Source organism: Globicephala melas, chromosome 10 (genome assembly GCF_963455315.2).
Source record: "Globicephala melas chromosome 10, mGloMel1.2, whole genome shotgun sequence".
In the NCBI taxonomy this organism is placed as follows: domain Eukaryota; kingdom Metazoa; phylum Chordata; class Mammalia; order Artiodactyla; family Delphinidae; genus Globicephala; species Globicephala melas.
The window spans coordinates 26,234,025-26,261,895 of NC_083323.1; the positions used below are offsets into that span (position 1 = coordinate 26,234,025).

The following is a 27,871-nucleotide window of genomic DNA, read 5'->3' on the forward strand; positions in this document are numbered from 1 at the left end:
AGAGATGATTCCATGCTGCTGTAGTCAACGTGGCGATCACGGTGTGGCTCTTCCACCTTCCCATTCCAAGGCAGCCCGCCCACACACCTACTGGGGACCACTGCATGATGGGCTTCCTTCTTCTGACTGCACCTGGGGTCAGTACCTGCCCCAAGGGCAATGAATCCCTACCCTGAACGAGGGCTCATAATCTGGAGTGAAAGGATGGGCTGGACCCCATTCTCTCTCTTTCCTGGTCATTTGAACTAAATAACAGAGAAAGCTGTTGCCAGTTGGTAGCCAATGCAGAGGGTTAAATGCTATTGAAAGGCAGAGTGGGGGGATCGGGTAAGGCTGAGGCACATTCAGGTGGAGGGGGTGAGGGGCAGACGTGTGAGGAAGCCGAGGTGGTCACTACGTAGCAGGACTGAGGGAAGCAGCCACGCTAAGTCACGTTGACGATGAAACCTTAGAATGAGCACCCATCACACTTCCTGCTGTTACACCCCTTTCCGCTGCCGGGAGTCCAGACCCCCTTCCCGCTCTGTATCAGCCCCATCCTAGCACTCCTAAATAGTCATGATAGTCAATACATACACAGCAGTTACTATAGGTCAGGTAGCGTTCATACATATTAACTCATCAATCCAGACACAAATCCTATGAAACAAATAGGACCCCTACTTCTAGATGAAGAAACAAGCACAGAAAGGTTAGATAATCTGCCCAAGTTCACACAACTGGGAAGTGGCAGCTGTGGTCCCAGTCGACCTGGCTCCAGAGTCTGTGCAGGCAACCACTGCACAGTACTGCTTCTCCTCCTAGATCTCCATGTAATCCCACCTGTTTCCATCCACTAAATGCCCCAGCCCCTTGTTTGAGCTTGCTTATGTAGATCTTTGTTTCACGCAACCAACCGTGCCTAATTAGGATTGAAACTGGTATCAGAATTGATCTTCGTAAAGACCAGACCCTTCAAGAGAATTTTGGTGTGGTGTACAGCACAGTAGAAGGCTCTAGACATCTCCCCCCGCACCCCACATCCTGGAATGAAATGCAAATAGACTGCTGTCCGAAAGGGTGAAGGAGCTAATTTAACTATGACCTATAGATTCTTGAGACTCCGACTCTAAACTCAAAAACAGTTAAGACTTCAGAAGTTTTTCTAGGTATTTCCTTTGGGCAATTAGAAGAGGATAAGGAATATAAGGGTAGTGGAATTAGCTGGTTACTTTAGATGACCCTAAGTAAAGCTGCAATGAAAACAGTGGCACAAATTCTTATCCCAGGTGCCTCAGGTGGACGACAAGGGAAACTGATACCTTACAGCTGTGGTTCTAAAAGCTGAATGTATATTAGAATCACCTGGAGAGCTTGTTAAACCACAGATCGCCAGTCCCACACCCTACTCTGAGTTTCTGATTGGGGCCCAAGAGTTTGTATTTCTAGTAAGTTCCCAGGTGATGCTGAATGCTGCTGGTCCAGAGACTACGCTTGAGAACCCTACAAGTTCTTGAGGGGCTTTGTGCCCTACACCACAGAGCCCTCTCCTCTTGTCCGCTGAAAAGCACGATCACGCAATTAAATTATACCACAAAAGTGGCAACCATGCTGGGTTTCTATGGTCAAAGGTAACTCCCAGATTGGCAGGACCAGAAGCCTGGTGAGCCCAATGAATGGGGATTTCAGAGGAGTGGAGGATGCCAGTTAGGCTCGGACTAGGGAAGAAAGAGGCCCCAACACATCAGACACCAAGAAAAAGACAATGGTTAAGGGAGTATGAGGTGGCCAGGTTCAGGAAAGTGTGGCTGCCAACCACAGATAGCATCCCCAACATGATCCCCCGTTTACTAATTCAACAAGTATTTCCTAAGGTGCTATGCTAGGTACTCTGGGTTCAACAGAGAACAAAACGTTACAAGGTTCCTGACCTTCTGGGGCTTGTATTTTAACTGTGGCTGCTAATAAAGACAAGAGCGCCTGTAACCCAGACTTAACAGGTTGAGATTTCTGGATTTAGTTTATGAGCTAGTTCTTCTGTCTGAGAACAAAAGCTGGGAGCCCTCCTTTAAGGTCCTGTAAGTCTCTCTGAGGTCGTTTATAAGCCTGAATACAAAAGGTGCCAGCACTACCTAGAAATTGACCACTGAGGAACTACAACCCTCCCAAAGTCTGAATTTCAAGTGCTCAAACATGCAGACCCAGAAACCCCGTTGGCACTCAAGGATTCTCTGTTCTATTGTCTTATGCCCAGCAAACAGCTGATCCCAGAGCAGTTGCAAGGGCCTAGCAGGCTCCATGTAGGACAGGATTGACACCAGAACCCAATGTCTGTGAGGCTGGACTGTCCACGGCTGTGTGTTACAGGCCCAGATCCTCAATCCTCTACCATGTATCAGTTGTGGAAACCAACCAAAGCTCTCCAGGCCTCAATTCCTCATCATAAAATCATAAACATAAACTACAATCCTTGCCCCATAGGGTGATTATGAGAATCAACCAAAAATAAGGCATGTGAAGTGCTTAGCACAAAGCCTGGCCATAACAGTCATCCAGCAGTAGGAGCTATGATGGCTTTTCCCTCTAAGTGGTTGTTGGGCTTCTTAAATCTCCCTTGCATATCACATGTGTGTATGGGGGTAAAATTCACCATCTAGTCCGTAGACTGCAAAGTGGCTAGACAGGATCATAACAGAAACTAAAGAAGAAATAAACATTGCAGGAAGGCTGTGGATTTTGAGGTCAATAGGGGTCACTGCTGAGTGGCCCTGGGACATCACTTCTGCATGCAGTAGCTAGAAGTGTCTTGGGTTACTGTCTGCTGGAGAGCATGTGAGTGTTTTGTGGTTGTCTGCATGACAGTTAAATTATGTCAGGCTTTGGAATTATGTGAGTGTGGAGGAAGCAGGTGTGTCCCTCCACAAGTGGTAGAATGAACTAGAAGAGTCAGTCCTCTTGGCCAACACAGTAGGAAACATGCCACCCTCAGTAACTATAGAGGGGGTGACCACCACGTTTAAACCACAAGCAACCCCAGGACCCAACTATGGTGGCCAAACAATCTGGAACAATCAGACTTCAAAACTGAAAAGTGTACACACTTTTCTACCATATGCCAAGGGTAACAGGAGTTCAGAAACAAGAGGAAGTTAACTTGTACATCATTTGAAACATTCACTTTTTATGTTAACCCAAGCACATAGATATGTTATGGAATAGAATGAAAAAAAAAAATCACCTTAAGTTTTAAAACACACTTCAAGGGGCACCCTCCAGCCTCAGCCCCATAGCCTAGGGGAGGTTGGTTACTGCCTCTAATTAGGGGACTTTGAAGGGAAAGTCTGAAGCACCAAAGTGGTGGAAAGAATACAGAAGTAGATATTGTGAGACCTGGGTTTACGCTGGAGGCTCTGACGCTTCCTTTGCTCTCTTGAGCAAGTTGCTTAAGTGATCAGCTTCCTCATCAGGTAAATGAGAATGTTCCTCAGAGAATCAACCTTAGACTTGATGAGGGCCTCAAAAGAAGTAATGTATGAGGAAGTGCCGGATTATTAGAGAGTGTCTACAGAATTCGGCGGCCTGGGCACGTTCACAGGCTGAAGCTCTCCCGCGATAGTTGTGAAAGGAGATTCAAAGTTGGAGGCAAGACAGACAAAGTCACGGCCCAACGTGTGAACGGCTGAGGACACACTCATTGCACAAGCATCTTGTAAATTAATCTTTAGCGGGAGAAGCTGAGGGCCAGCAAATCAGCCGACAAGAGATAAGGAGAGAACCAAGAAATGAGAAAACACAACCCAGTCACTCCTGTCACTTTCCTACCCATGGTTGACTGAAGATGGAAAATAAGAGCGAGTCATCCAGGGGTAGCGGGAGGAGGCAAGCAAATCTAGCCCCTGGTGCTTTGCTGCCTGAGGATTACCGTTAAAATGACTGTGTCTGCTCTGGAGGAACCACTGTTAGAATCTACTGAGGCTCCCTCTGGAGTGTTTCAAGTTTTGTCTATCTTAGGCACCTGTAATTCAGCATGCCTTTTCCAAAACACACTGAAAACCTGAAAATAAAACACAGAACAAATGCAACCCAATGACATCATTGTTCTGAGTGACAACCAGGGGCACACTGATCCCATAGCCCCATTAAACGGGGCTGCCACCTGCTACCGTCCTTTCAATGGCAGAATCAGTGGCACCCAGCACAGAGCACAAATATTTGTGGAAGTCTCTTACCTGCCTATTTAATAGATTAGAAAATTGTCAGCGTTTTCATCAAAACGACCGCCTTTTTTTTTTTTCATTCAAAACCTCTCCTGAAATTCAATCCCACTAAGGCTTTTTAATTCATAAGAGCAGCAAGGAATTTACTTAAAGAATCATTGCAAAACTCCAAGCTCCTACCTGTGCAGCTGTGACAAGCTATTGTTTGAACCGGAGTATATTATTTAACTCGGATGACAAGCTCAGGGGGTAGAGACCCCGTCTTTCAGAATCCGCAGCTCTGAGCACGCTGGGAGCTCTCCATAAACAGCAGCAGCAAGGCGTGCTGTGGAGGGACCTACCTTAATTATTTCTTTTTCCAATTCCAGATTTTTGGCCGCAAGTGTTTATCCCTTGCTTGATTTCCAAGGGGCAGCTACCTCCCAGAAGCTCCCCGCGAAGATGGATCAACAGCTCTCTGACTTTCCCTTCCCCTCGTCCCAGCGCAAGCAGGAACACCTGATCAAGCCAAAATGTGGCTTCTGAGTGAGTGCATTCAGGGTGCCTACTGGGTTTGGAAGGGAACTAAGTCCTCCAGGCCCCAGTGGGTAGAGAAAGGCGGTAAAGAGAAATGTTTTGGCTCCACACATCTACACAGCTGTCAGATGGCAAAGCTTGGACTTCCACTGTTATCACCTGCTGCGGGCCTCCGAGCTGTCTTGTCATTAACCCCGGAGACCAAGTGTGCCTAAAGCTCGACACCAAGTAATATGTAGGGGTTACTTTCAAGTCTTTCAACGGAGAGGTCGAAGGTGATGATTTTTGCCAAACTTGAACTGTTACATAATAAGGCTCTCACAAAGACAGATATTAAATGTTAAATTATACTTGTATAGCAAGACGGAGTCATTTAGGGAGCATTATGTGTTATTTATGCTTTAAAATAATTATAGCAGTAACTAAATGAAGGCATTATGCGTGTGCCCCAGTACACAGGTAGTGGGCAAGGAGGAAGAAGCAAATGACCATTCTAAGGGGCCTTGCAAGAGACCTGTTTTTTCCTTCTGGGTAACAGGGCTCATATTTGGTAAGATGTGCTCTGCGTGGCTGGGGATGGGAGTGTCTTTCCATACACTTATTAATATACCTTACAGCCAACGTCCCCTCTATGCTTACACAACAAATGTACCAACACAACACGTTTTTCCAAGTGGAGACTTCTCGCCTTCCTCTCTGACGCATTTCATATCAAAACAATGGCAACACCTGTAGCCGTTCATTTCTGCTCTCTGATTTCCGTCCAGTTATAAAGGAGGCGCTCAGCAGGCTCCCCTCTCAGGAGCCATATGCGGACTTGACGTGCCAGCAGCCTTGGAAGGAAGACGGCCACGGAGAACTGCACAATGGCTCCATAATCCCCATCAACTGAATCCTCTTGAACCGCCGCTTTATTTTCCAGTCAAAGAAATGCCAATCTCAAGAGTCAAGCTGTGGCTGCCCTGGGAACCCAGGGGAAACCTCTGCCGTTTGCCTGGGAGGGTGGTGCCTCTGAGCCGCGCGATCTAGTCAGGCAATCTGGAGCCCAGAAACTGCCTGAAGTACCCTAACACCTTCTCTTGCTCTCCCCTCTAGGGCGAGGCTTTTTACCCACAAAGCCACCTCCAGCCTGCTCAGCTTCTCCCCCCAGCTGGAGATCACAGCTCACGCTCAGCGGAGCCACAGCCCCGCCCCCTTGCACGGGGTCACGCTGAGGGTTGTGTTCCCGCAAGCCTGAGCCTCTGTTCCAGGCTAGCGCTGACCCATGTCGAACAGGCTACCAACTCCTCAGACCACATCACACGTGTTACGGGGTTGGTGGGGGGAAGATGGGGGGCACAAAGACTGGGGTGTGGCAAGTCCTTTAGGTTCTGGGGCTTCTCTGCCTAGGGCACTGTGTTTGGTAACGCCGTTGAGGGCAAGGCTCAAAGCCACACGCCCGCTAAGACCACACACCTGGGGAAGAGATTAGGGAAGGGCGGGGGAGCGGCGCGGCGAGGCTCAGACCCAAACAAGCGCCCATGTTTGGACAGAGAAGGATGGCAATGGAGTTTTGAGCCTAACTCCTACCCTCGCCACCTCCCTTCTTACACTCCCTCGGGGACCTCTGGCCGTGCTTTAGAGTAGCCCGAGGTCTCGGAGACCGTAAGACAACGGCCGTCGGGCGGCCGCCGCCGGGCTGTGTAAATCCGGGACCTGGTAAAGGTCAACCCTCTCCCTCCGGCTCTGCCTCGCCGGCGGCTCCGCAGCAGGAGCGCTCCCCGCAGCGTCACGGGGTTAGGACTTACGCAGTGGTACTCAGCCTCGAAGTCCCAGCTGCAGGTCTTGGTGCGCGCCTGTATCTCCCTCATCCTGAAGAGGCAGAGTGCCGTGGTGGCGGGGGAGCGCCTCTCCTGGTCCCCTCCGGTGGCCGCGCTGAACACGCCCGCCCAAACGTCCAGGGCCTCCACCAGGCTGGAGGAGAGCAGCAGGCGGCGGCCGTCGGGGTGGCCGTGGCCGCAGTCGAGGGCTGCCTGGCCCTGGAACAGGACCTCGGAGCTCTTCGCGATGCGCGCCATACTGGGCCAGCCGGTGGCGGCGCCGCTCGTGTAGTTGTAGGGGTAGTAGGGGAAGTAGACGCTGCCGTTCCAGAGAAAGGCGTCCACGAAGTGCAGGCTACCCCCGCCCTCGCGCAGCTTGAGGCGTCCCGTCTCCTTCGTGGCCAGGCTGCGCCCCTCCGTGTCCTTGAGCGCGATGGCCGTTTCGCGGTCGGACGCCGCAGGGTTGCAGCGGCTTGCCGTCTCGGGCTCGGGCAGCACGTAGGTGGCGGCCACCGCCAGGTACCAGCTGTTCGTGTCGCCCGCGAGGTACACCACGCCGGCCGTCGAGCCCTGCGGGTGACACGACACCACCTCGGTGCCGTTGCGCAGGGAGCTGCGGCTCAGATTACCCAGGGGTCGCACCTCGCAGGCGCCCCGGTCGAAGGTCCAGCCGGTGAGCAGCAGCCCCCCGAGGCCGGCCGCCCCCTCGCGGTAGGGCAGCAGCAGCTTGCTGAAGCTGCTCCCCGGCCGGGGCCGCGCGGGGGGCGTCAGCGAGACGGGCTCCGTGCAGTTGCCCGCTTGGTCCCGGTATAGGCGCGAGAGCCTGTGCTCCAGGCTGTAGTCCAGCTGGTCCAGGCAGCTGCCGCTCGCCACGAACACGCCGTCCTCCCGGCTCACGGCGATGGCTCCGATGGCTTGCTCCGACCGCCACACGGGCTCGTCCGCGCCCCGGCCGGGCGCCGCGAACGCCAGCAGATAGGCAAGCAAGGGCAGAGGCGCGGCGGGGCGCTGGGGGCGCGGCGGTGCCTTCCTCCGGGAGACCTCCATGGGGTTGGGGGGGCCGCCCCCGGGCAGGGCGCGCGGCGGCGACGGCGGCTCAGGCGCGCGGCGACTGAGACGCGGGCGGCGGCGGCTCCTGCGCGCGCTCGGGCTCCTGCGGCCGCCCCATCCCAGCAGCTCGCCCGGGAAGGAGAGCGGGGAGGGCGGCGCGCGGCGGGCTCGTTCCGGCAGACTGTGCAGCAGCGGCGGCGGCGGCGGCGGCGGCGGCGGCAAGCCCTGCGCGCTCCGGTGCCGCTTCCTCCTCGCCCTCCTTCTCCGGAGAGTTCCTCTCTGTGCAGCGCTGGCGCTCGAGGGGAGGCGCGGAGGGGAAGGGAGGGGACGGGCGGAGGGGAGCGAGGAAAGCGGGGAGGGCTGGAGAGGTTCGGTGCGCTTGTGCGTTTCACTTTCCCATTGTGAAAGTGGGATGCAACTAGCCCCCTTCCTCATCCTCTTCCTCCTCCGCCCTCCGCCTCCTAGCCGCCCGCCCTCCCTCCCTCCACGCCCATCTCCCTCCCCTCTTGATTCGGTGAGATAGGGAGGAGGGAGGTCTCGTAATTTGGGTTACTGTGTAGGTGGCCTCTTTCATCTATTCATAACAAAGCTGAGCCGCCTGCCGCTGCCGCCGCGGCCGCCACCATCGCCCTTTGGCTCGCCCGGGGCTCCCGGGGCGCGCTAACAGTGCACCGAGCTGGCTCCTGCGCCTGTCCGCCTGCGGGGCTGTTCCAACGTTCGGGTTTTGTTTACGAGAGCAGCGGGGCGGGGGGATACGCAAGGCTCGGGGAACTGGGACCCAGGACCCCGAAGGGTTGCAGCTGAGGCCCGGATCTCGGGCCACTGGAAGGCTGCGAGGGCGGCTGACAGGTGTGGAGCGGCGGGAGGGAGGCCCTGGGGAGGAGCGCGGGAGACGGTGGCGAGCCGGAGGCTCAAGGGACCAAGGCGCCCCTGTGACAGGGGATGGGTTTCCCCGGGTCAGAGGAATGGGGTGGAGGAAAGGCAGGCGCCAAGATTCTGGTCTGGACAATCCCTGGGGCCAGAGCTCCCATATTTGAAAAGGTTCTCCAATCTCCCTTGGCAACGGAGTCCCAGGCTTTCAAGCCTAGCACTTTGAAAGTTCTACTCATCATCTAACCTGAATGATCATGGCTAATATTCATTGAGCACTTACTGCTTGCCGGGCCCTGCTCTAAATTCACTACGTGGATTAAGACTCGTTTAATACCCGTAACAACCCTATTAATTAGTGACTGTTATTATCACCTCCATTTAATAGAGAGGAGAATGATCACGGAAAGGTTACAGAGCTTACCGGGGTCCTACTGATGGCAAACAACGGAACTGAGATTCGAATTCCATCTAGCTCCAGGAGGGCTTACACCACCCCCTCTAGCCACAGTTTCACCTGTGATCTTAACAGTACTACCTGGAGATCATTCTTAGCAGGTGAGACAGAAAAGTTCCCCAAGTTAAATATTCCAACCTACCTCGCCAGCCCAGCCTTCTAATCTCAGAGCCAAGTACCCTTATTTCCCTAGAGGCTCTCCCTCTGTCTCCTCCTTTCCCACCTCTTTCCTTTGGACACTCTGAGGTCTCACCAACTCACCCAGGGGGCAAGTGCCAGCTGGGTTGCCCCCCAAACCACCAAGAATTTCTGCAGCAGAGTGAATATCTGAATCATTGCACACCTGGGGGTAGGTTCATGATTTCTCAGAAAGGGGCCCCAGAGGATGCACAATACCTCCCAGCGTCCTGAGGCAGCTGATAGCACCACCAGCACCCTTACCGTCTAGCGGGTGATCCAGGGGGTGCAGCAGGGGGACCCCGAGGACCCTGTGCACCCCTGAGAAAGGATCTCTGTCCCATCTCAGGCTATTTCCAGGCCAGAGCCCCTAGGGAGGTTAATTGGTCGCCACCCCTTTCTTCCTTCCCCTCCCAGTTTCCCAGCTCTAGGTAGAATCTGTTTGGGGGTGGGGCGGGGTGCGTGGGCTTCCTCCACATGCTCCTGAAGGAGCAGCTGTTGCAGGTTTGAAACTTCTACAGCAGGGCTCCAAGTTCTCCCCAGTGCTGAGGGATAAGGCAGGAGAAGGAGGTCTGGAAGGCTTGAGGAGAGGAGGGTGAGGTGAAGCAAGGAGCAGAAGAGGAACTGGGGCTTCGGCCCTAGACGTGCAGTTAAAGACTCATCATTCCAGCAGTAGCGCTCATATTCTGAATTCAGAGTGGTCATCTTTCCATTCATCATTTCCTTGTTTGAAGTTGGATAACATTATCTTGCCTGCCGGGAGGCAGCAAATGCTTTCCCACGAGTGTCAGGTGCCTCCTTCTGCTACAGTGAGAGCGGGTGGGGTACCCGTGAGGAGAGAGGAAGGGGAAGGCCTAGAGCTACCAGGTGGATGTGAATCAGGAGATCTTAGGCAAGGCTAATCAGATGCTCTCTGCTCCAGAATAATCAGGCCTTACTCCCCCCATTCCCTACCCACCTGAAATGTTTTAAGAATTTCTGCACTGCCGGAAATCTCAGAAGCATCTGCAGAAGCTCATAGAACCCTTCACAGCATAGTAGGGGATGTACGTGCCAGTATTTTGACAGTGTTCCCCGTGAATGATGAAGAAACACAATGAGCTTCACTGCTGTCATGAGCCGGCTGTGGCAGTGTTGTTATGTGCTGAGAAGCAACAGTTCAATTCCATTCTGGAGATAGTTTGACTTCACTGGTAACCAAGTCATTTCTCTAAGTCCCGTAGAGTTGGTACAATCAGGAGCCGACCATCTTGGGAGCTATTTGGATTAAACATACTCTGTGGTGCGGCATTTTGATCACTACTCAATTCATTCCTGCCTCGTTTTGAAAAAGAAACATCTCAAAAAATACTACCAGCAAGAAGCATACGTGGCTTTGGTGGCTACAGCTTCCTGCCATTCTACTGGGCACAAGCCCCGCTCCTGAGAGCAGGCTTCTTTTCTCTCCCATTTAATTGTATGCAGGCTCCTATGGTGAAAGAAATCAGAATCTGTGCCTACTTTTTGGCATGAAAAATATAGAAGACTAGGAAGCATATTATTGTGTTCTTTGCTGATTCTACCCTGTTTTGTACAAACATGTTTGCCCCATTCCAATTTTCCTGTGTACTAAAGCTCCACCTTCAGGACACAAGTTCACATTTGAAGACGGTGGGAAACACGAACAACCAAAATAAATATTTAGGCATGTGGATTCCGTATGTTTTTGATCCCTTTCTCTTGGACACCGCTGTCTGGCCAAGGGTGCAAATCCCATCGGTGACAACACTCCCCTCTCCAACTATGGAGCCCATCCTGTTGGGTGTCACGTATCGTACATTCAGAACTCCTTGTAACACAACTGGCTGAGACCCAAAAAAAGGAAGATGGTGCAGATTTATCCTCCAGACAGAGGCCTGCTACCACGGAAACAGGCAGTTCAGACTGATTCGGAGCAGTTTTTATTTGTAGCGTTCACTAGATGGGAAAGTCTTCATAATGAGAAAATATCAACTCCCTTAGGCACCAAAGGCAATCCGGGTTAACCAAACCATCCACATCCAGACTCATTTCTGCCGGACAGGACTTTATAGATTCCGTGGTTTCCTGCTGAGGCTCAGGACATTAAGAACCGGTCGGCAGTCAGTTGGTCACAGTCGTAAGATGGCTATCATTGGTGCTTCAGTTTACTTTCTGACGTAAAAAATTCTGACAGTGGTCTGTAGGGATGACTGGGCCAGCAGAGATGAAAAGTCACCAAGAATATTAGTTCTGGCGGCCAATGAATTCTCTTTATACCTTATTTATGTAGCTACAACCCCCTGGGAGGCATCTGGGAAACACCACCCAGTGGGTTGAATAGTTCCAGTGCTGTCCGTCTAGGACTTAAGACAGGCCACTCCCTTCTCCACAGCTTTGCTAAGTCTATGTGGTCTTCCACATCGAGGACTTTATCAGAGCCTCTAGCCCCCTTTGTGACTGACAGGAAAAAGAAATGAGCCAGGCTCCTTTCTAGTCTGCTGATGAGTAGATGGCTGAAAGCAGATAAGATGAAGAGCCGTTTAATAAGTTTGAATTGATGCTGAGAGACGAGGTGAATACACTTCAATCGACATGGAAAGTCAGTCAAAGGCACAGTTAAGATGTGGCTGAAGGAACACGGTGCCTCGTCTTCCCTGCCCACCCAACATGGCCCCAGACAATTGCTGATCACCCTTAACCTCAGTGATGGTGCCCGTGCCTTTGGTTAAAGAGGTGAAGGCTCAGTGGTGTTCCTTCAGTAGGTGGAGTTTGGGTTCACTCCCAACATTACAGTTGCCCTTTGGACATCATGTTGTCCTCATGGTCATTCACCAGCAGACATACAATTGTGCAAAGTAACAATTCTTTACTCAAGATCCAATGACTCCCTTTAAGCTAAAAAAGGGCCTTCACTCAGCTTTAGGGATAGATGAACTATTGCCTATGGAAAGGATGTAAAAGGTCAGATGTTTTTAAGAGACAGTGGTGTCCAGGACATCACCCTGCCACCTAGTACCCCCCTTCTCATGTAATATACTCAGTGCCATGAAGTTTCTCTTGATCCCTTTCTCCAAAACATTCACCAAAACCATCAGTGGTTAAGAGTCTGAGACCATTAACAGCTGAAAGCAAAATACGCTAGATCATCAGCCATCACTGTGTTTTTTCCAGACCGACTGGAGTTCACCCTGCATGGAGCGCACAGTCATCTGTAAATTATTTCTCCGGGTTTGGGGGACCTCTGTAACTTGCTGAGCAGTCTCTTGGTCACCAGCTTGTCTCTGATTTTCACAAGGTTCAGGTCTATCCCTGCTCATGTTTTTCTTGCTGCTCTTTTGAAATACGGAGCCAAAAGGGCATCATGGACTAGACACGAAACGCCGATCCCTCTTTAATACAGTGTCTTTTCCCATGTCTCTGTTCTGCCATCACAGCTCTGAGGCTCCCCGTCAGCGTAATTCTAGGCCCTGAATTCTTTGATAACTGGCAGCTTGGCATAAACCCATTCAAAGAGGAGAGCTGCCAGAAACCAGGCTCTCATATTAATAAGAACTTGAATTCTTGAAACAAATAGCAGAAGATAAGATAAACACACAGATAACATCACAGTCACCCATATTTCTGTTTCTTTGAGATTCTGACAGGGAGATGCTTGAGCTGACAATAAAGTCGCTGGACTTGGCCGTGAGTGGTCTGCTGCTGGCCACCAAGCTGGCGCCCCCTTCTCATTTTTATGGCCTTGCCGCTCCCTAGAAAATATTTCCACCAATGTGGACAAGAAGCAACTGGCATCAGCTCTGGGCCTGGGTTGTTGCTGTTGGGAAGCTCAGCGTGTGGTGCCCTTGATGAGGGCGACCCCACTCATCATCCGCCGTGGGGAAGGCGCTGGGAGTATGGACATCCAAACAGCATCATGCACAGATCCCAAGCGCAAATGCAGTGGAAGGCTGAGCATTTACCTCGCCCTCTGCCCCTTCTCTAATCCTCCCTATTTGTTTGTTCTTCCCCATTTGTGCTGGATATTCTCCATTTACCTCTACAGACCCCACGCTTCTCCATCCTGCTCTATACCCACAAGTTTGACATTCCTGGACATCTCCCTCGCTTTCTGGCTGCCGGTTGGGTTCAGCCAATGCGAGGCCCCAGCAGGAAATGCAGGGGTGGGTGGCTAGGGTAACATCCAGATATTTATTCTCCCAGTGATCTGTCCATTGGCCTTGGCTGTGTCCCTCTCAAAGGCTGCAGATCCTCTGGGTAGCCCTATCCTACAGCCACAGCTACAGTCCCAGCCTTCTCTGGGTTATCACCATCCCTCACCCTACTCCTCAGGCCTGTGGGAACCAACACCTCCCCTGTTGCCAGCCCTTGGAGGTTTCTCTTCATCCCATCCATACCTCTGCCACCATCCCTTCATTAACGAACCCATTTGCCCGTGTCACCTGTTTTCTGCCAGAACCTTAACCGATGCACCAGCCTCCCTCCAAGCGTGGATGGAGAAGTGACCTAGAAGGCTATTTAGATCTGTGCTTTCTGTCTGTCCACTGATAGAATGCATGAAACACTGCTAGGCACAATAGAACTCCTGGTCTTTCTTTCCAAGTGTTGGCTCCCCCAAATCTGGATTTGGAAAAACTCCATTTCTCTTCCTTTTGCACAGGCTGTCCTATGCTAGTTCAACCTGGTAATACGAACAAATGGCAACCTGACTGAGTGGGATTATATAATTTTTCCAGCTAAATCATAAAACTAAAAGCTTTACCTTAAAAGTAAACTGAGAACTCCTGAGGGCTAAGGGTTCAAGAGGTGGTGGGGGGCAGCGGTGGTTCTGATCTCTAAAACACTGCTGAACACTTGAAGTCTATTTTCAAATAAGACACGAAACTGAACATACTGCTTTTTCCTTTTTAGACATTTCTCCTTAAGTCTGAACTTCAGCAGTCCCTTCCATACAGTCTAGAAATTCCATTTTTATTCATGATTCCCAAAACAGGATTATTAAGAGACTGCCATCCTTCCTCATCTCCAGACCTCACCCCACCCCACCCCCACTAATATTTAAAGATAAATCAGATATTCTTGGTTCCTTCATGGCTCAAGGACAGGTGACCCACACAGTGTTCTATGGAGTAGAAATAGAAACCATCATGAGTTCTAAGGCCAGTACTTTTTTTTTTTTTTTTTGCAGTACGTGGGCCTCTCACTGTTGTGGCCTCTCCCGTTGCGGAGCACAGGCTCCGGATGCGCAGGCTCAGTGGCCACTGCTCACGGGCCCAGCCGCTCTGCGGCATGCGGGATCTTCCCGGACCGGGGCGTGAACCCGTGTCCCCTGCATCGGCAGGCCGACTCTCAACCACTGCGCCACCAGGGAAGCCCAGGCTGGTACTTTTTTAGAGGGTACTTTATTTTTACCCTGCTATGACTTCTGTGCTTTAATCATCTGAACCAGCCAATCTGAAACCAGACTTCCCTCCTTTATTGGACATTCTTAATGGTGATTAAATATTTACACTGTCAGAGGCCTTTTCTTTCCCCACCACAAAAGCTGCAATTTGGAACATTCAGCTTTAATTGTGAGGAGAGGCACACTTACATTCATTGTCAAAATAGTCAAAGATACTTTTCTCAGTCTCTTTGATTGGGGGTTGGGGGTTGGGTATTGGCGATAGGATAGGTATGTGATCCCAGCAAATTGGATTTCTTGCTTACTGAGAACTGGAGACGGAGCTGTTCTGAGGCCACTTAGCAGAAGTGGGCTGAATCAAGGCCCCCTTGTGGATGCAGGACCACTGGAAGCCCACCCACTGGAACCCAGAACTCATGGACCTGAGTTCTCGCATGCCCAACCGTGGAGTAGGTGAGGTTTGCAATCCCAGCTCTCAGAATCACTTTATGTGCCCACCTCTTCCTTCCTTGGTGGTATTACCTCTAGCCACCCCAGCCCCTTGGGAAGCCCAGTATAATGACTCAGTGCTTGGGCTGCAGAGTGGGCCACCGCAAAGGGTGAGACCTGTACAAGGGCTTCCGGCCCAGGGGACAAGAGGAACTGAAATCTGGCCTGCCTTCTGCTCATCAAGCCCTGGACCCTGGCGTGGGGTTGGGTGTGCCCCAAGGAAGAGATGCCTTTTCTCTGCACAAAGACTTTATAAGGCTAGTGGTAGCCTTAGTCAGGCCTAGGTTCCAGACCCAGTGACCCTACCACCCCAAAACCATGTAGCCTTGGGCTCTCTGAGCCTCAGCCCCCTCACTGTAGCCTGGAAATAGTAGCATCTAACTTCATGGGGTTTTCAAGCATATTAAATGACAACATCATCATCATCATTATTATTACCATTACTAGATACCAGGGCTCTAATGCTATGTTAACCCAGTATTAGTCTGCTAGGGCTGCCATAACAAAGTACCACTGACTGGGTGGCTTAAACAACGGAAATCTATTTATTTCCTCACAGTTCTGGAGCCTACAAGTCTGAGATCGAGGTGTGGCAGTTGGTTTCTTCTGAGGCCTCTCTCCTTGGCTTGTAGATGGCCATCTCCTCCCTGTGTCTTCACGTAGTCTTCTCTCTGTACCTAACAATGTCCAGATTTCCTTGTCTTATAAGGATGCCAGTCATACTGGATTAGGGTCCGCCCTGATGCCTTCATTTTACTTCTTTAAAGACCCCATATCCAAATACAGTCACATTTTGAGATACTGGGGGTTAAGACTTCAACAGATGAATTTGAGGGTGGTTTGGGTGGGAGGAACACAACTCAGCCCATAACACTCATTTCAGGTCTCATCCTTAGGAAAGAATTTTAACAGCATTTCTTGGGCATATACCCAGTACTGAGCACATTTACTTAGGTTTGACAAGTACTTAAGACTTATGCTCATCTCCTGGCTCTTACCATCATTATTGTCAAAAACAACTAGTATTTACTAAGGAACTTCCCTATATAGGGCTTTTTTGCTAAGAGCTAGGGATATATTTGGTACTATCTTCCATTTTTAGCAATGAGATATTCTTTAAACAAGCCAGGCCCTTACATGCCTCCATGCCCTTGCAAATGCTGTACTTTTCATCTAAAACATCCTTTCCCTCTTCTCCACCTTGCAAACTCCTATTCATCCTTCAAGACCCAGTTTAAAAGCCACTTTCTCCTGGAAGTCATTCTTGAAAGTGTACTAGAAGCTCTGTACTAGACTATGAGCTTTTTTTTTGTTTTGGTTTTTTTAAATGAAATTAAAATAGAAATCAAGTTCTAATTCATCTTTGTGCCCCCAGGAACTAGCACAGGGCCTGGCGTATAGTAAACGTTTGTTCATTTATTCCAAAATGGTAACGAGTATCTCTTCCTTGCCAGGCTCCCTTCTACCAGTGTACTTAAATCTGCCTGTTGCATTTGTTTAACCGAACTGATTTCTCCACTTGGTTGTGAATTCCCTCCCCCAAACTTGAATAGCATTTTGCCAGTCTATGAAAATATTTAAATCTTGCAGTTTACATTCTATACTATACATAGTTGTGTATATAGTTCTTCTATTCAACTGTAGATTTCTTGAGGTCAGGGATGGTGTCTTATTCAGTTTATTGCCATAATTCCCTTTATGCCTCAAATTTTTCCTTCATTTACTTGCTCATACCTTTAACAAATACTTCCTGAGAACCTACCATGTGCTAAGCACGTGTTCATGGCTGTGGCTGTGGCAGTGAGCCAGACCGATGGTTCCCTCCCTGTGGAGCTTCCTGGGCCTCGCACAGTGGTCAACACATATCGGTTGAATTGCATTCTACACACTGTAAACTCTAGGGTCAGGGAGTCATTCTTTGGGGAACTCACAGCCCCAGATACAATGACTTAATCTAGCTTATGTACCATACATATTTACCAGTTTGTGAATTTATTATCTCTGTAGAGGCAGAGAACAGAAGAGGAAAAAAGCAATATGCAGCCACACACACACAAAATATTATTGACACCATGGAGGAGCAACCGCTGGATTCAAGTCCAAGCGCTGTATTTGGATTATTTGTTAATTTACAGCATCTTTCAAACTTTGTTTGAAAATGGCTCTGTGTTAAAAAGGGAAGAGTCTTATACTGTACTTATGTTAGACATGCTTATAAGAAGTATAATAATTATCAACGGAGTGCCAATAATACTTTAAGAACTCCGCTGAGCCTTAAGGTCACACTAGTGCCTAACAGGTATTTAAAATTAAGCTCTTTAAAATCGAAAGGGCACAGATTCAGCATTCTCTATTTTTTAATAAGCAAAGATTCTAACAAATAAAGACCCTCCTTTTCAGGGTAGAAACTTCTGTTTATAATACAAATTTTCATCTAAAGTTGTTAGTGGATGCCTTCTAAATCCAGTGAGAATTTAAATAGTTGCCACTCTTTAACATACCTTGAATGATATTCTCTAATTTGTTTGAAAAATATGACAATATGCCAGATCTCTGAGCCCTTACAGCGTGGAGGTCACACCCACCAACAGACAAGTAAGTTTTCAAGGGTACATCATTCCATTATGCTTAGAAAAAGCCAAGTTTTGATACACCCTAGGCTTCCCCCTAGTGGTTATAAAAGGTACTTGATAAGAAAAAAATAGATACATATTCACTACCTGAGGGTAGGTGGTGGGTGCTGTGGATTACAAGCTTTCTTTCATCCCTTCCTAGCATCTGTTCCCCGAAGTTGGAAGTATGTCACCAATTAATAAAGATTTGACTAGCACTCCTCTTTCTGTCTAGTGTCCATAGTAATTAAGGTGTCTGCCTGCAGGCTTGCAAATGCAGCATGAAATTACAGTCAGCCTTAGAACAGAGCAATAAACTGAACATGCTTTACGATACCACCACCTGATTTCCATTAGACAATCAAATTCTCAACTGTAACTATTTTGGTCCAAATTGATATGGTGCCTTCAACCGAATCATGAAAAAGATTGGCTCTTTTCAGAGAATCTATTAATAACTATGTCGGTGGTGGTCAGCTACTTAAAAAAAAAAAAAAAAAGCGCTTTTGTATATTGTCCAAATCAGATTTTCTGGGTGTCAGTCTTTGTTATGTCTTTTGAAAAATACCCACTACTTGCCATGTAGAACGTTTATGAATTCATTCCATACACACTTGTTGATTATAGGCATAACACTAGATATCAGAGGGGGGAAGGAGGAAACAGATATGAATAAGACACATTTCTCAGCCTCTGAAAAGCCCATCATCTACTCTGACATGTCAATTTTCTGTCTCCTTCACTGGTCCCCTTCTTCTACCTACCTCTTTAAGTGTTGATGTGTGGGCAACCATGGTAACTATATTTATCTGCCCTGAAAGCTTTACTGTCACTGTTCTTCTGGTAATAGAACCCGTCCCTGTACCCCCAGCCAGATGAGGGCACATGACCTACGTCTGGCAAATGCTAGTGCCCCACAGCTGGTCTAAGGATAGGTCATGTGACCCAAGCAAAGCCAATCAGAGTTCTTTCCAGGGACTATTATATGAACAGTGGGAGAGAAAAAGGTCTTTTACTGGGATAGCTTAATCTGGGGCTACCAGTGACTTTGTCCTCCACCTAGTAGAAAAGTCCAGTCTGAAATAGGAGGCAACGAGGCAAACATTCAAAGAGAAGCAGAGATGAGACAGACAGACACAGACACACACACACATACACAGGTTGATTGAGGCCCACCGGGCTGAGTCCTCAGTCTTGGTCCTTTGACTTGAGCTGGTTTGGGTTGAGCCTCTCTCCCTTGCTCTGTCTCTGGTCCTCTCTTATGCCGGCTCTGTCCTCCCTCTCAATATCACCAATTGCAATGGGCTTCCACCATCACTTACCTGCTGAAGACTCTAAATCCCTACACCAGCGTGATCTCTCGAGCATTAGATCTGTATGTCTAAATGCCTAGTGGCCACCTTCCTTGAACGTTACACATGCATCTCAAACCAGCTTTCTTCTACTTTCCCCCACAAATTCCTAGTTTTAATGGATGACACCACTGTCCAGTCAGGTTCTCAATCCAAAAACTGGAAGTCATCCTGGATACGTCCCTCAATGTATCTAATCAGCTTGTAAGTCCAAGTCTGTTGATTTTTTATCTCCCTACAATTTCTCGTATCCCAGATCCCTTCTGTTCTCTCATTCCTACTCCTTAGTGCAGCCCCTCATCGCTTCACATCTGGGCCTTTGTAGGTGAGACTGGTATTCCTGCTCTCAGGCTCCTTGTCTACCCCCTCCTGTCCAGCTTTCGCATTGCTTTCTCATTCTCTTCCAAGATGGAGAGTTGATTAGGTTTCTTACTGTTAAAAAATCCCTCAATGCCTCTGCATTGTTTTCCAGTCTTTTCATGTCACGGCCCCATCAGGCTCCACTCTGCTTGGATCCACCATCCTAGATCCACACAAGGCTACTTGCCGCTAGAAGCGATCAGCCTAAGGGTGCTGGCTTCCAGGCTCTGCCCAGCAGTCCCAAGGGCTGAGAGGGCAGGGTAGTATCTCAGCATACCATATGCCATATTTTTGGGGAAGCTCTGGCTTAGAAATTACTGCTTACACTTCTTAGCTTGACGTATAACGTCCCCGACTGCCCGTCTTTGCAACACTCTGTTCCCATGCCTTCATGCGCACCTGTAACTGTGCTCTGGGCTGAGCTAATTGGCGAGTAACTGTGCAGGGCCAGTAAACCTGAACTCTGAGGCATCTGTTGGCACTGGTTGATATGCCTGGGGGCTTTTGTTTTGTTCTGTTCTGCCTAAAGGAAGAGGCTGACGTTAGGCTTTTGTGGAAAGACACAAAGAAAAGTAGATGAAAACAGTATGCCTCCTGTTCCTCAGACAATCCCCTGTAGAGCGCAGGGGTAGGCAGGAGCTAGGAGGTATATTTTTTTTTGCGGTACGCGGGCCTCTCACTGTTGTGGCCTCTCGCGTTGCGGAGCACAGGCTCCGGACGCGCAGGCTCAGCGGCCATGGTTCACGGGCCCAGCCGCTCCGCGGCATGTGAGATCTTCCCGGACCGGGGCACGAACCCGTGTCCCCTGCATCGGCAGGTGGACTCTCAACCACTGCGTCACCAGGGAAGCCCTAGGAGGTATACTTTGACTGAAGGCCTATGACATTCAATGCGTCCCCACCATCTTGGGGTCTAGTGATAGAGTGAAACACAAAATCAGAGAGAAGGGCTTTCTTGCTAGCTTTGCAGAGAATACTGTTTCAGTGTCAGGGGAGATACAGAGTAGCAGGGAGGAAGCCGCTTTCAAATATGTTTCCTCGGGTCTTCCGAAAGTGATTGGAGAGATTGAAGAAGAAAGGAGTTGAATCTAGAATTATGCAGGTCGAGGATAATCAGACAATAAAACTCAGGGGTATTAGTCATGTGACCTCATTGGCATCCACTGGGGAGACCTGTGAAAAATAGTTTACAAAAGCTATGTATATGTTATGATGTGTTTAGTTATAAGGGGGAAAAAATCTAAATACCTGTAGCACAGACAAGTAGGTGTTAATTTTTTTTCCCCACACAAGGAGTCCAGTTGCCAGGATTGGTTGCTATTCAGTGTTACTATCAAAGAGCCCCCCCCGGGCTCTTATTATCTTTCTGCTGTCACAAGATAGCTGCCACAGCTGCAAATATCATAACAGTTTTCTAGACAAGAAGGAGAAAGCTAGTTTTCTCCTAGCCAGACTCCGTCTGTCTTTCTATGTACAAATGCAAGGCCCTGAGCCGACTTCCCCTTATAACTCATTGACTAGAATGTGGTTATGTGCCCACTCTGGACCAATCACTGGCAAAGAGAAAAGGGATGACCGTGTTTGGTGCTTGGTTGGCTCATGAGCCTGGGTCTGGGGGAGGAGCTTACCTTCCTTGAGATCATCCCAGTTGGAAACTAAGGTTCTATTAGCAGGGAAGTAGGAGGGAAGGGGAGGAAATGGGTGTTGGGTAGGTAAAGAATGCTGCTCCAATACTGATGGATTTATGGTTCCTCATTCCCTATTCCCATTGGCTAAATTCCAACTCATCCTTTGGGTTCTCACTCTAGCATCTTCTCTTTTTTTTTTTCCAGAGTTGACCATCCTCTCCTTGGTTTCACCAACACACCTGGTTCATAACCCTATCTTTTCTCTCATTACCTTCCATTGCAATATGTATTGGTCTGGTGTCCCTATGGCTCTAGACTCCTTGGGGGAATTAGTTATATTCGTCTTTGTCTCTAATGTCTAGCATGATGCCTGGCACATAGTAAGTGTTCAGTATTTGTGGAATAGATGTTGCATAAACAAATCCGAGATAGAAAATAATCATGTTAGCACTGGCATCTTCAAGCATGAAGGCCCAATAATATGCACAGTCGACAGCTATTCAATTCAGTCACATATATTTATGGCAGGTCTATTGTCTGCCAAGCACCAGAGGCAACCCAAGAGAAGGATAACACAGGATCCGTGAACTCAAAGAGCGTATGCACTGCAAAGATAACAGAGATGCAAAATAGCATCTGATAAGTGTCTCATTAGAGCTACAGGAGTTCAGTGGTGGGGGAGACAGAGCACACTGGGACAGGGAAGGCATGGTAATTAAAATCCACAGGTAATCCAAGAATCTTAATTTAATCAGTGCTTTCAACCTCTGCCCATTCACAACTTCTTAGTGATGTAGGAAAACTGTCAGATTTGAATGTCATTTCCCCTCGGGTGCCCTGCCTATCTGTCAGTGCACCTGTGACCTATAGTAAAAGAACCACATGGTAAACAGCCAAAGAGGAAACCAGGGAGAAAAGGGGACCTTGGTAATTCACAGCTCAGATAGTCAGCTCTTGAACAGCTGAGAGCTGGTGCAGTTTTAACCAGCGGTTTGAAGATCAAATGATTCCGTATTTCACAATTGTACTGCATTTGAGGTTTTTGTTAAGGTGTGTTATTGGGAAAGAGGTAACTAAACCAAGTGAAAGGCACAATGAAATGCACTAAATGATTCATTTTATAGGCCCCTCTCTGCATGGAAGCTCTGCTTTTGCAATGGGGCAATACTGAAATCACCTAAAGCTAGGGGAACGATGCAGAGAGTCTAAGGGGCCCTTAACATTTTGTGTGTGTGTGGGAGGGGGAAGGCCATGGACTTCTTTGACAATCTAGTGAAGTGTATTGCCTCTTCTCACAATATTTTTAAATCTTAAAACTTTTTTTCCCAAAAATTAAAAAAATACATAGGATTACAAAGGAAGCCAACTATGTTGAAATACAGTTACAAAATAATAAAATCATGACACGGTACAGATGTGCTTTTTTAGTAACATTATAAATAACAAGATCTAGCAGCACCTCTAATATTTAATCATGATGTAAAGCAGAGATAAGTAGGAATCAAGGTATTGGCAACAATTGTCATGTGATTTGAAAAGATCTGTGATCTCTCTCGTGTTGACAAAGTCACAGGTGTACTATTGCTATTCCAATTTGTTGCCGACAATCGTAATGGAAGGAAATGCTAAATTTCAGTTCGAGAAAATAAAGATGTCATTTTGCTTTACCATCCACGTTCACAGACCCCAGTTAAAAACTGCTGTTCTGAGGTCCCTTGAACACCTGGTGATGGAGTTAAGAGCCAGAGTCAGTGTGTGTTTTCCTGCTGTCAATGGACACAGGTCTAGAATGGCATTTCCCTCATCAAGTAATTATATTACAATTTATATTCTGCTCCTTAAAAAAATTAGGTTCTTAGGGAGATAGATTCGATAACAGGAATAGAGAAAGGGCCCTTTGAGGATGCTAGTTGGGAAAGACCTTTATTAAATTCATTCCCATTAACTCTTCTTGGAATGTGTTTCTCTTCCACTGGTGTTCTTGTGTTTTCTGCTGATTTAGTAGTTGCTGGATCCTTGACAGTCCCTTGTGGTATCCTTGCCTCATCAGATGTGGACATCTCCGACATTGGCAATGATTCAGGAAGCAGAAATTCATGCTCTTAGCCTAGAGAAGCTAGGCTTCTTTGAAAATGGATGAGCGGCAAGGCCAGGTCCCTCTGGAAGGGGAATTTTGTGTGCATTAAAATACAAATGAGGAACTCCTGTAATTTTTCATCTTTTTTTTTTTTTTTTCAAATACAAAGCCGTAATCATAGTTGACCAGGCTGGTTGCCATGGGGCTGGTGCACGGTTCCCCTTTCCTGTTTATTTTAAGTCCTTACCTAAATGAGAAGAGGAGAAGAGAGTGCAAAGGGAAGTGTCCTAACACAGTTGGGAAGGGTGGATCGCTATTTCATGGATTTGCAAAAATGAAGTTCCTTCTCCACTTAGACATAAGCACAACAGACACCAATTCTCCTTCAACAATTACTGTTTCGTTTAGAAGGTATGTCTTCAAAGATGAGCTTCCACACCTGTAAATTTTGTTTAAAAAGGTAAAAATCTATTCGATGGTAAATCTCTATCTAAACGGTAGGTAATTCAGAAAAACTAGGTGATTGGAGGGGCAATTCTCAGACAAATCAGATTTATGAGGGCAACACATTCCAAAATATGGTGTTGTTAACAGCTTCACGTTGGAAAGTCTTTTGACCAGTGACACACTTATTATTTTTTTTAAAAGTAGCCTAAAGTAAAGAACACATCTGCTGGGTGGTCATCTACTTGGATGGAGGACGTTTTTTTCCCAATCAGCAGCCACAGAACAAATCACTTCTTCACTTGTATTGGTATTTAAATTATAAGACAAGCGGAGCATATATCCTATCCTATTACAGCTGTTTGTGTGTGTTTCTTTTTGATTTTGAATTTCTGGATCCGGTCTTGGCAATCTCTAGGGTCTTCCTGGACAATTATTAGGTTCTCAATAAACATTTACTGAACTGAATGTAATTAAAGAAGGTGTTGCTGGCTAGACAAATCAGCAAATGGTTTGTCTGTAAAACCTGATCAGCAGTGTTAAAAGATTTTCCACCACCAGTAACTTGAAGAATGGATTTTCAAAAGGGTCTAAATGGGCAGTGAACGGATTAGAAATGAACAAAATGCAGTCCGCCAGGAACCTGACAATGCTTAATATGCCACTGTTGAATAAATTACTAGTTTTAATATTAATAGTGACCATGATTGCATACTGCCTCGTGCAGTTTCCTCCTCTGTAAAATGGAGACGTGAACAGAATGTCCATCACGGGGTTGTTACGAGGATTAAATGAGTGAATGCACATAACACAATTAGACTAACACCTGCATATAGTGTTAGTTATTGTACGTGCCAGGAATGGTGCTCAGTGTTTCTTGTACTTTACTAGTAGAAATAACGAAGAGCCAGGATGAAGAGAAACCTGAGGAGTTGGGGAGAAAGAAGGGTAGAAACTTATATCCTAGAGGTTTTCAGTTCAGTCCTTGTATTACTGTCCTTGTTGCTTGGAACAAGTGTCACCAACGCTTCACGCGGCAGGCTCCGGGTCTCAGCATCTGCTCAGACATGCCTCCTCTCACTCATATTAGGTTCCCTCATATTATTCCCTCTTTCCCTTTAGAGCATTTAATATGGTGTGTAATTGCATGGGTCATTCTTTGTTTACCCAGCTCTGAGCATCTCTACCACTAGACTGTTTACTCCCTAAATGCAGGAATTGGTTGTGTTACCCATTATCCTCAACTCCTAGCAAAATGCTCGGCACATACTAGATGCTCGGTGAATGAATGAATGTATCAGTGTACCTGTAGTGCACAAATGGAACAAATGAATGTATCATTTATTCACACATGAATAAATGAATGGAATGAATGAATGAATGGAATAAATGACTGAATAAATAAATGAATGCTGTAGGAGGTTACCACCAGCCAGCATGGCATCCACTTGGTCTACAAGATACTTGTCTCTCAAAAGCACACCAGCACTTAGAAGAGTGACCCCCCCCCACACACACACAATTACAAAACAGACACTGTATTCTCTTACAGCTTCTTCCAGGATCCTAGGATTTGTGTCTTCCACCTCCAGAGAATTTTAAACCAGCCCTACCTCACCATATACTTCCTTATTTTGATCCGGTTTACAAAGAGAAGGGGTGGAGATGAAAGGGGAGGTTACCCTGACAGCAGCTGGGGTGTAAAGGTGGAGGGAAAGATAGAATTTGAGGGTAAAAAAACAATTCCTTTTTGAAACTTCCTGAGGAGGCAGGAAGTACATGCCGAAACCTCAAAGTTTTGGGTTATCAACAGCACCCTAAAATCCCCAAACAGGTTCAGACACCCAGGGTGAGACACAGGAATGGACTGGATGTCTTGGAGTTAAAGGCCAGATGCGGAGGAAAGGAAAAATGAAAAAGGGAATCCTAGAGCGAATCTCCTTGGATTACTGGGAAACACAAACAGAACTTAGGGAAGGACGGCAAAGAGAAAGAGGAAGTGAAGTTTTCTGCTCTTGCCGTGTAAACCAGAATAAAATGGTCCCACCTGGAAACTGACAGACAGGAAGCCAGACTGCCTGGTCCACTTTTATGTTATAGCCCAGAGTGCACATGGAGCCTGCCCTGGAGGGGATGGAGGGGCTCCTGTATCTTCATCTTTTGCAAAATTATGATCCTTAATGCATTTCTTTTTCCTGCTATGCCCAATTTGTGATGCACTGAATGCGCAAAATGTAATTTACAGAAATGAAACAGATCTGTTTGTCAGTGAGGTAAAATTATGAAGTTTCAAAAGAAAAGAAAGTATTGTGAACATCTTTGAGTATTTGTGTAAGTCTATACTATGTATATAGCTAGGGTTCAATAGCAGCCCGATTGTGGGTAGTGTGTGTGTGTGTGTTTGTGTGTGTGTGTGTGTGTGAGTGTGAGACGGAGAGAGAGAGAGAGTGTGTGTGTGTGTGAGAGTGTGAGACAGAGAGAGAGAGAGAGAGAGTGTGTGTGTGTGTGTGTGTGATGCTTGAAATGAAAAGTAAGGGGGGTAGTATCTTTCCTGCATTTGATTTCTCCATTTAAAACATTCCCACATCAAATGGCTGTGGGTTTACCCTGAGTATTACCTCTGAGGTTGGCGATAAACAACTTGTGTACTTCTCTCTCCTGATTCATGCCTGGAGCTTTCTAATCCCCGTGGCCTAAAGGTCTCAAAACAGATAAAACTGAAATGAATGTCTAAAATTCCTACGGGCTCTCACCAGCTATTTGGGAAATAAATATAGCTGCTTGCAGGCTAGCTTCTATTTGTCCAGAACTACCTAGCCAAAGTGGAAGCTGCCCACACAATTACACTCTAGTCAAAGTATTTTGAGCTCCACCCACTCTCTGCCCAGTTTTAGCATGGTGTGACGGAGCAAGCTGGCAGTGGGAAGCCATGTGAAAATGTCTCCAAGTGACTGAACCCCAGGTCTGTTTGCAGGTGGGGCTTGACCACTAGCTGCTAACTCCCTCCTACCATAAATACACAGATTACTTTTGAAAGTTCTTTCACACAAGCTCTCATGCTTAAAACTAATAAAAGAAGGGCAGACCTCATATCTCTCCTTTACAGAATAGGAAACAGGATCAGGGAGGTGGTCGTGGGGGAAAATCAGAACGTGAGTGTCCTGATTCCTGGTCCATTGTTCCGTGAGTCTCAGCTCTCAGCACTGGAATCATCTAGGGAACTTAGAGAAAACCCAGATGGTTTTCAGGCTCAAGACCAGCTTCTCAAGGGATGGAACATGGAATGTGTATTTTGTAAAAAGCACTATAATTTCAGATGAATAGCCAAGGTTGCAAACCCCTTAGTTTAACACATGCTTTATCAGAGCACCCAAGATAGCATGAAAATGAATTTAACTGAAGCATAAGGAAAGAAACCTGGTTTGTTCAATTTAGAAGTAAATTCTATCAGAGCGATACTACTGCGTTGCATATTGTATTGTGTATAAAGGCGCCCTCTGGAGTTGTGCAAAGGGCAGGATATCCTGTTGGAAGGATATTTGTTAATAAGATGCCAAAGAATACAGTAAGAATCCAAGAGGGATCAAGGTGACCCGTTAGAGGCTCTGGAAGGCAGATACACACCCAAATTCCCCTAACTCCACTGGGTTTCTACAATGCCAGAGAATGAAATAATATGCAGTATATCCAGACTGGCTCCCTGCAGGTCCCAAAGCAGAGCCTCATTAAAGACACTGTCAATCTGTTGGGCGGATATGGTCTTCTCTCTTCTTCCATGCATGTTTCCTCTCTAATCACAGCGGATACAACTATTCCAATGGTGAGGAGTTGGGAGCCCGAACACCGGTTCTGGTCCCATCCCTGTCATTACCTGCTTTGTGATCCTGGCAGCTGAACTGACTTTTAGTTTTCTTATCCTTGACATGGGGAGTCTAATTCTTTCTCTGCTTGCCTTATATGCAGGATGCATTGTGATGGCATATTTATACAAAAATACCAGTATTAGGCATTATTACTATTACTATGAATAACACCTTTGGATTCCTTAGTGCCAAGTGGGGCGTGTTCATTCTATGAGTCCCATATGTCATTAATATCCCATTTGTTAGAGGCCTAACCTCTTGCCTGTCTCTGTTGTGAGAATGTTTATGAAGCACTGGGTCTCTTTCATTTAACCACCCAAGCCAGAGCACTCCAGAGAGTTGAAGAGAGAAGACAGAGCTAGGTGACTCAGGTCACAACAAGAGATTGGGAGACAGAGTCTGGTGGCAGATCAAACTGATTCAGGATTGAGAGAAGGTCCTGAGGGATGGGGACAGTGGCCAGGCTCTGGGCTTGGTCCCCAGTACAGTAGCCATTAGCTACATGTGGCTATTCGATTTAAATTAATTACAATGAAATAAAACTTAAAGTTCAGTTCCCCAGTCACACTAGTCACATTTCT

The 27,871-nt window shown here is 47.5% G+C and overlaps 1 protein-coding gene across 3 annotated transcripts in view; it reads right to left on the reverse strand.

Moving 5' to 3' along the window:
* Positions 1-7,577, reverse strand: part of PLXNC1 (plexin C1) — a 141,821-nt gene extending 134,244 nt beyond the window's left edge. For all 3 annotated transcript variants that reach the window (XM_030856388.2, XM_060306606.1, XM_060306605.1), the window contains exon 1: positions 6,500-7,577. In XM_030856388.2, coding sequence (XP_030712248.1) covers positions 6,500-7,558 — 1,059 coding nt within the window. In that variant the 5' untranslated portion in view covers positions 7,559-7,577. The remainder of the gene's footprint in view (positions 1-6,499) is intronic.
* Positions 7,578-27,871: the final 20,294 nt, after the last annotated feature.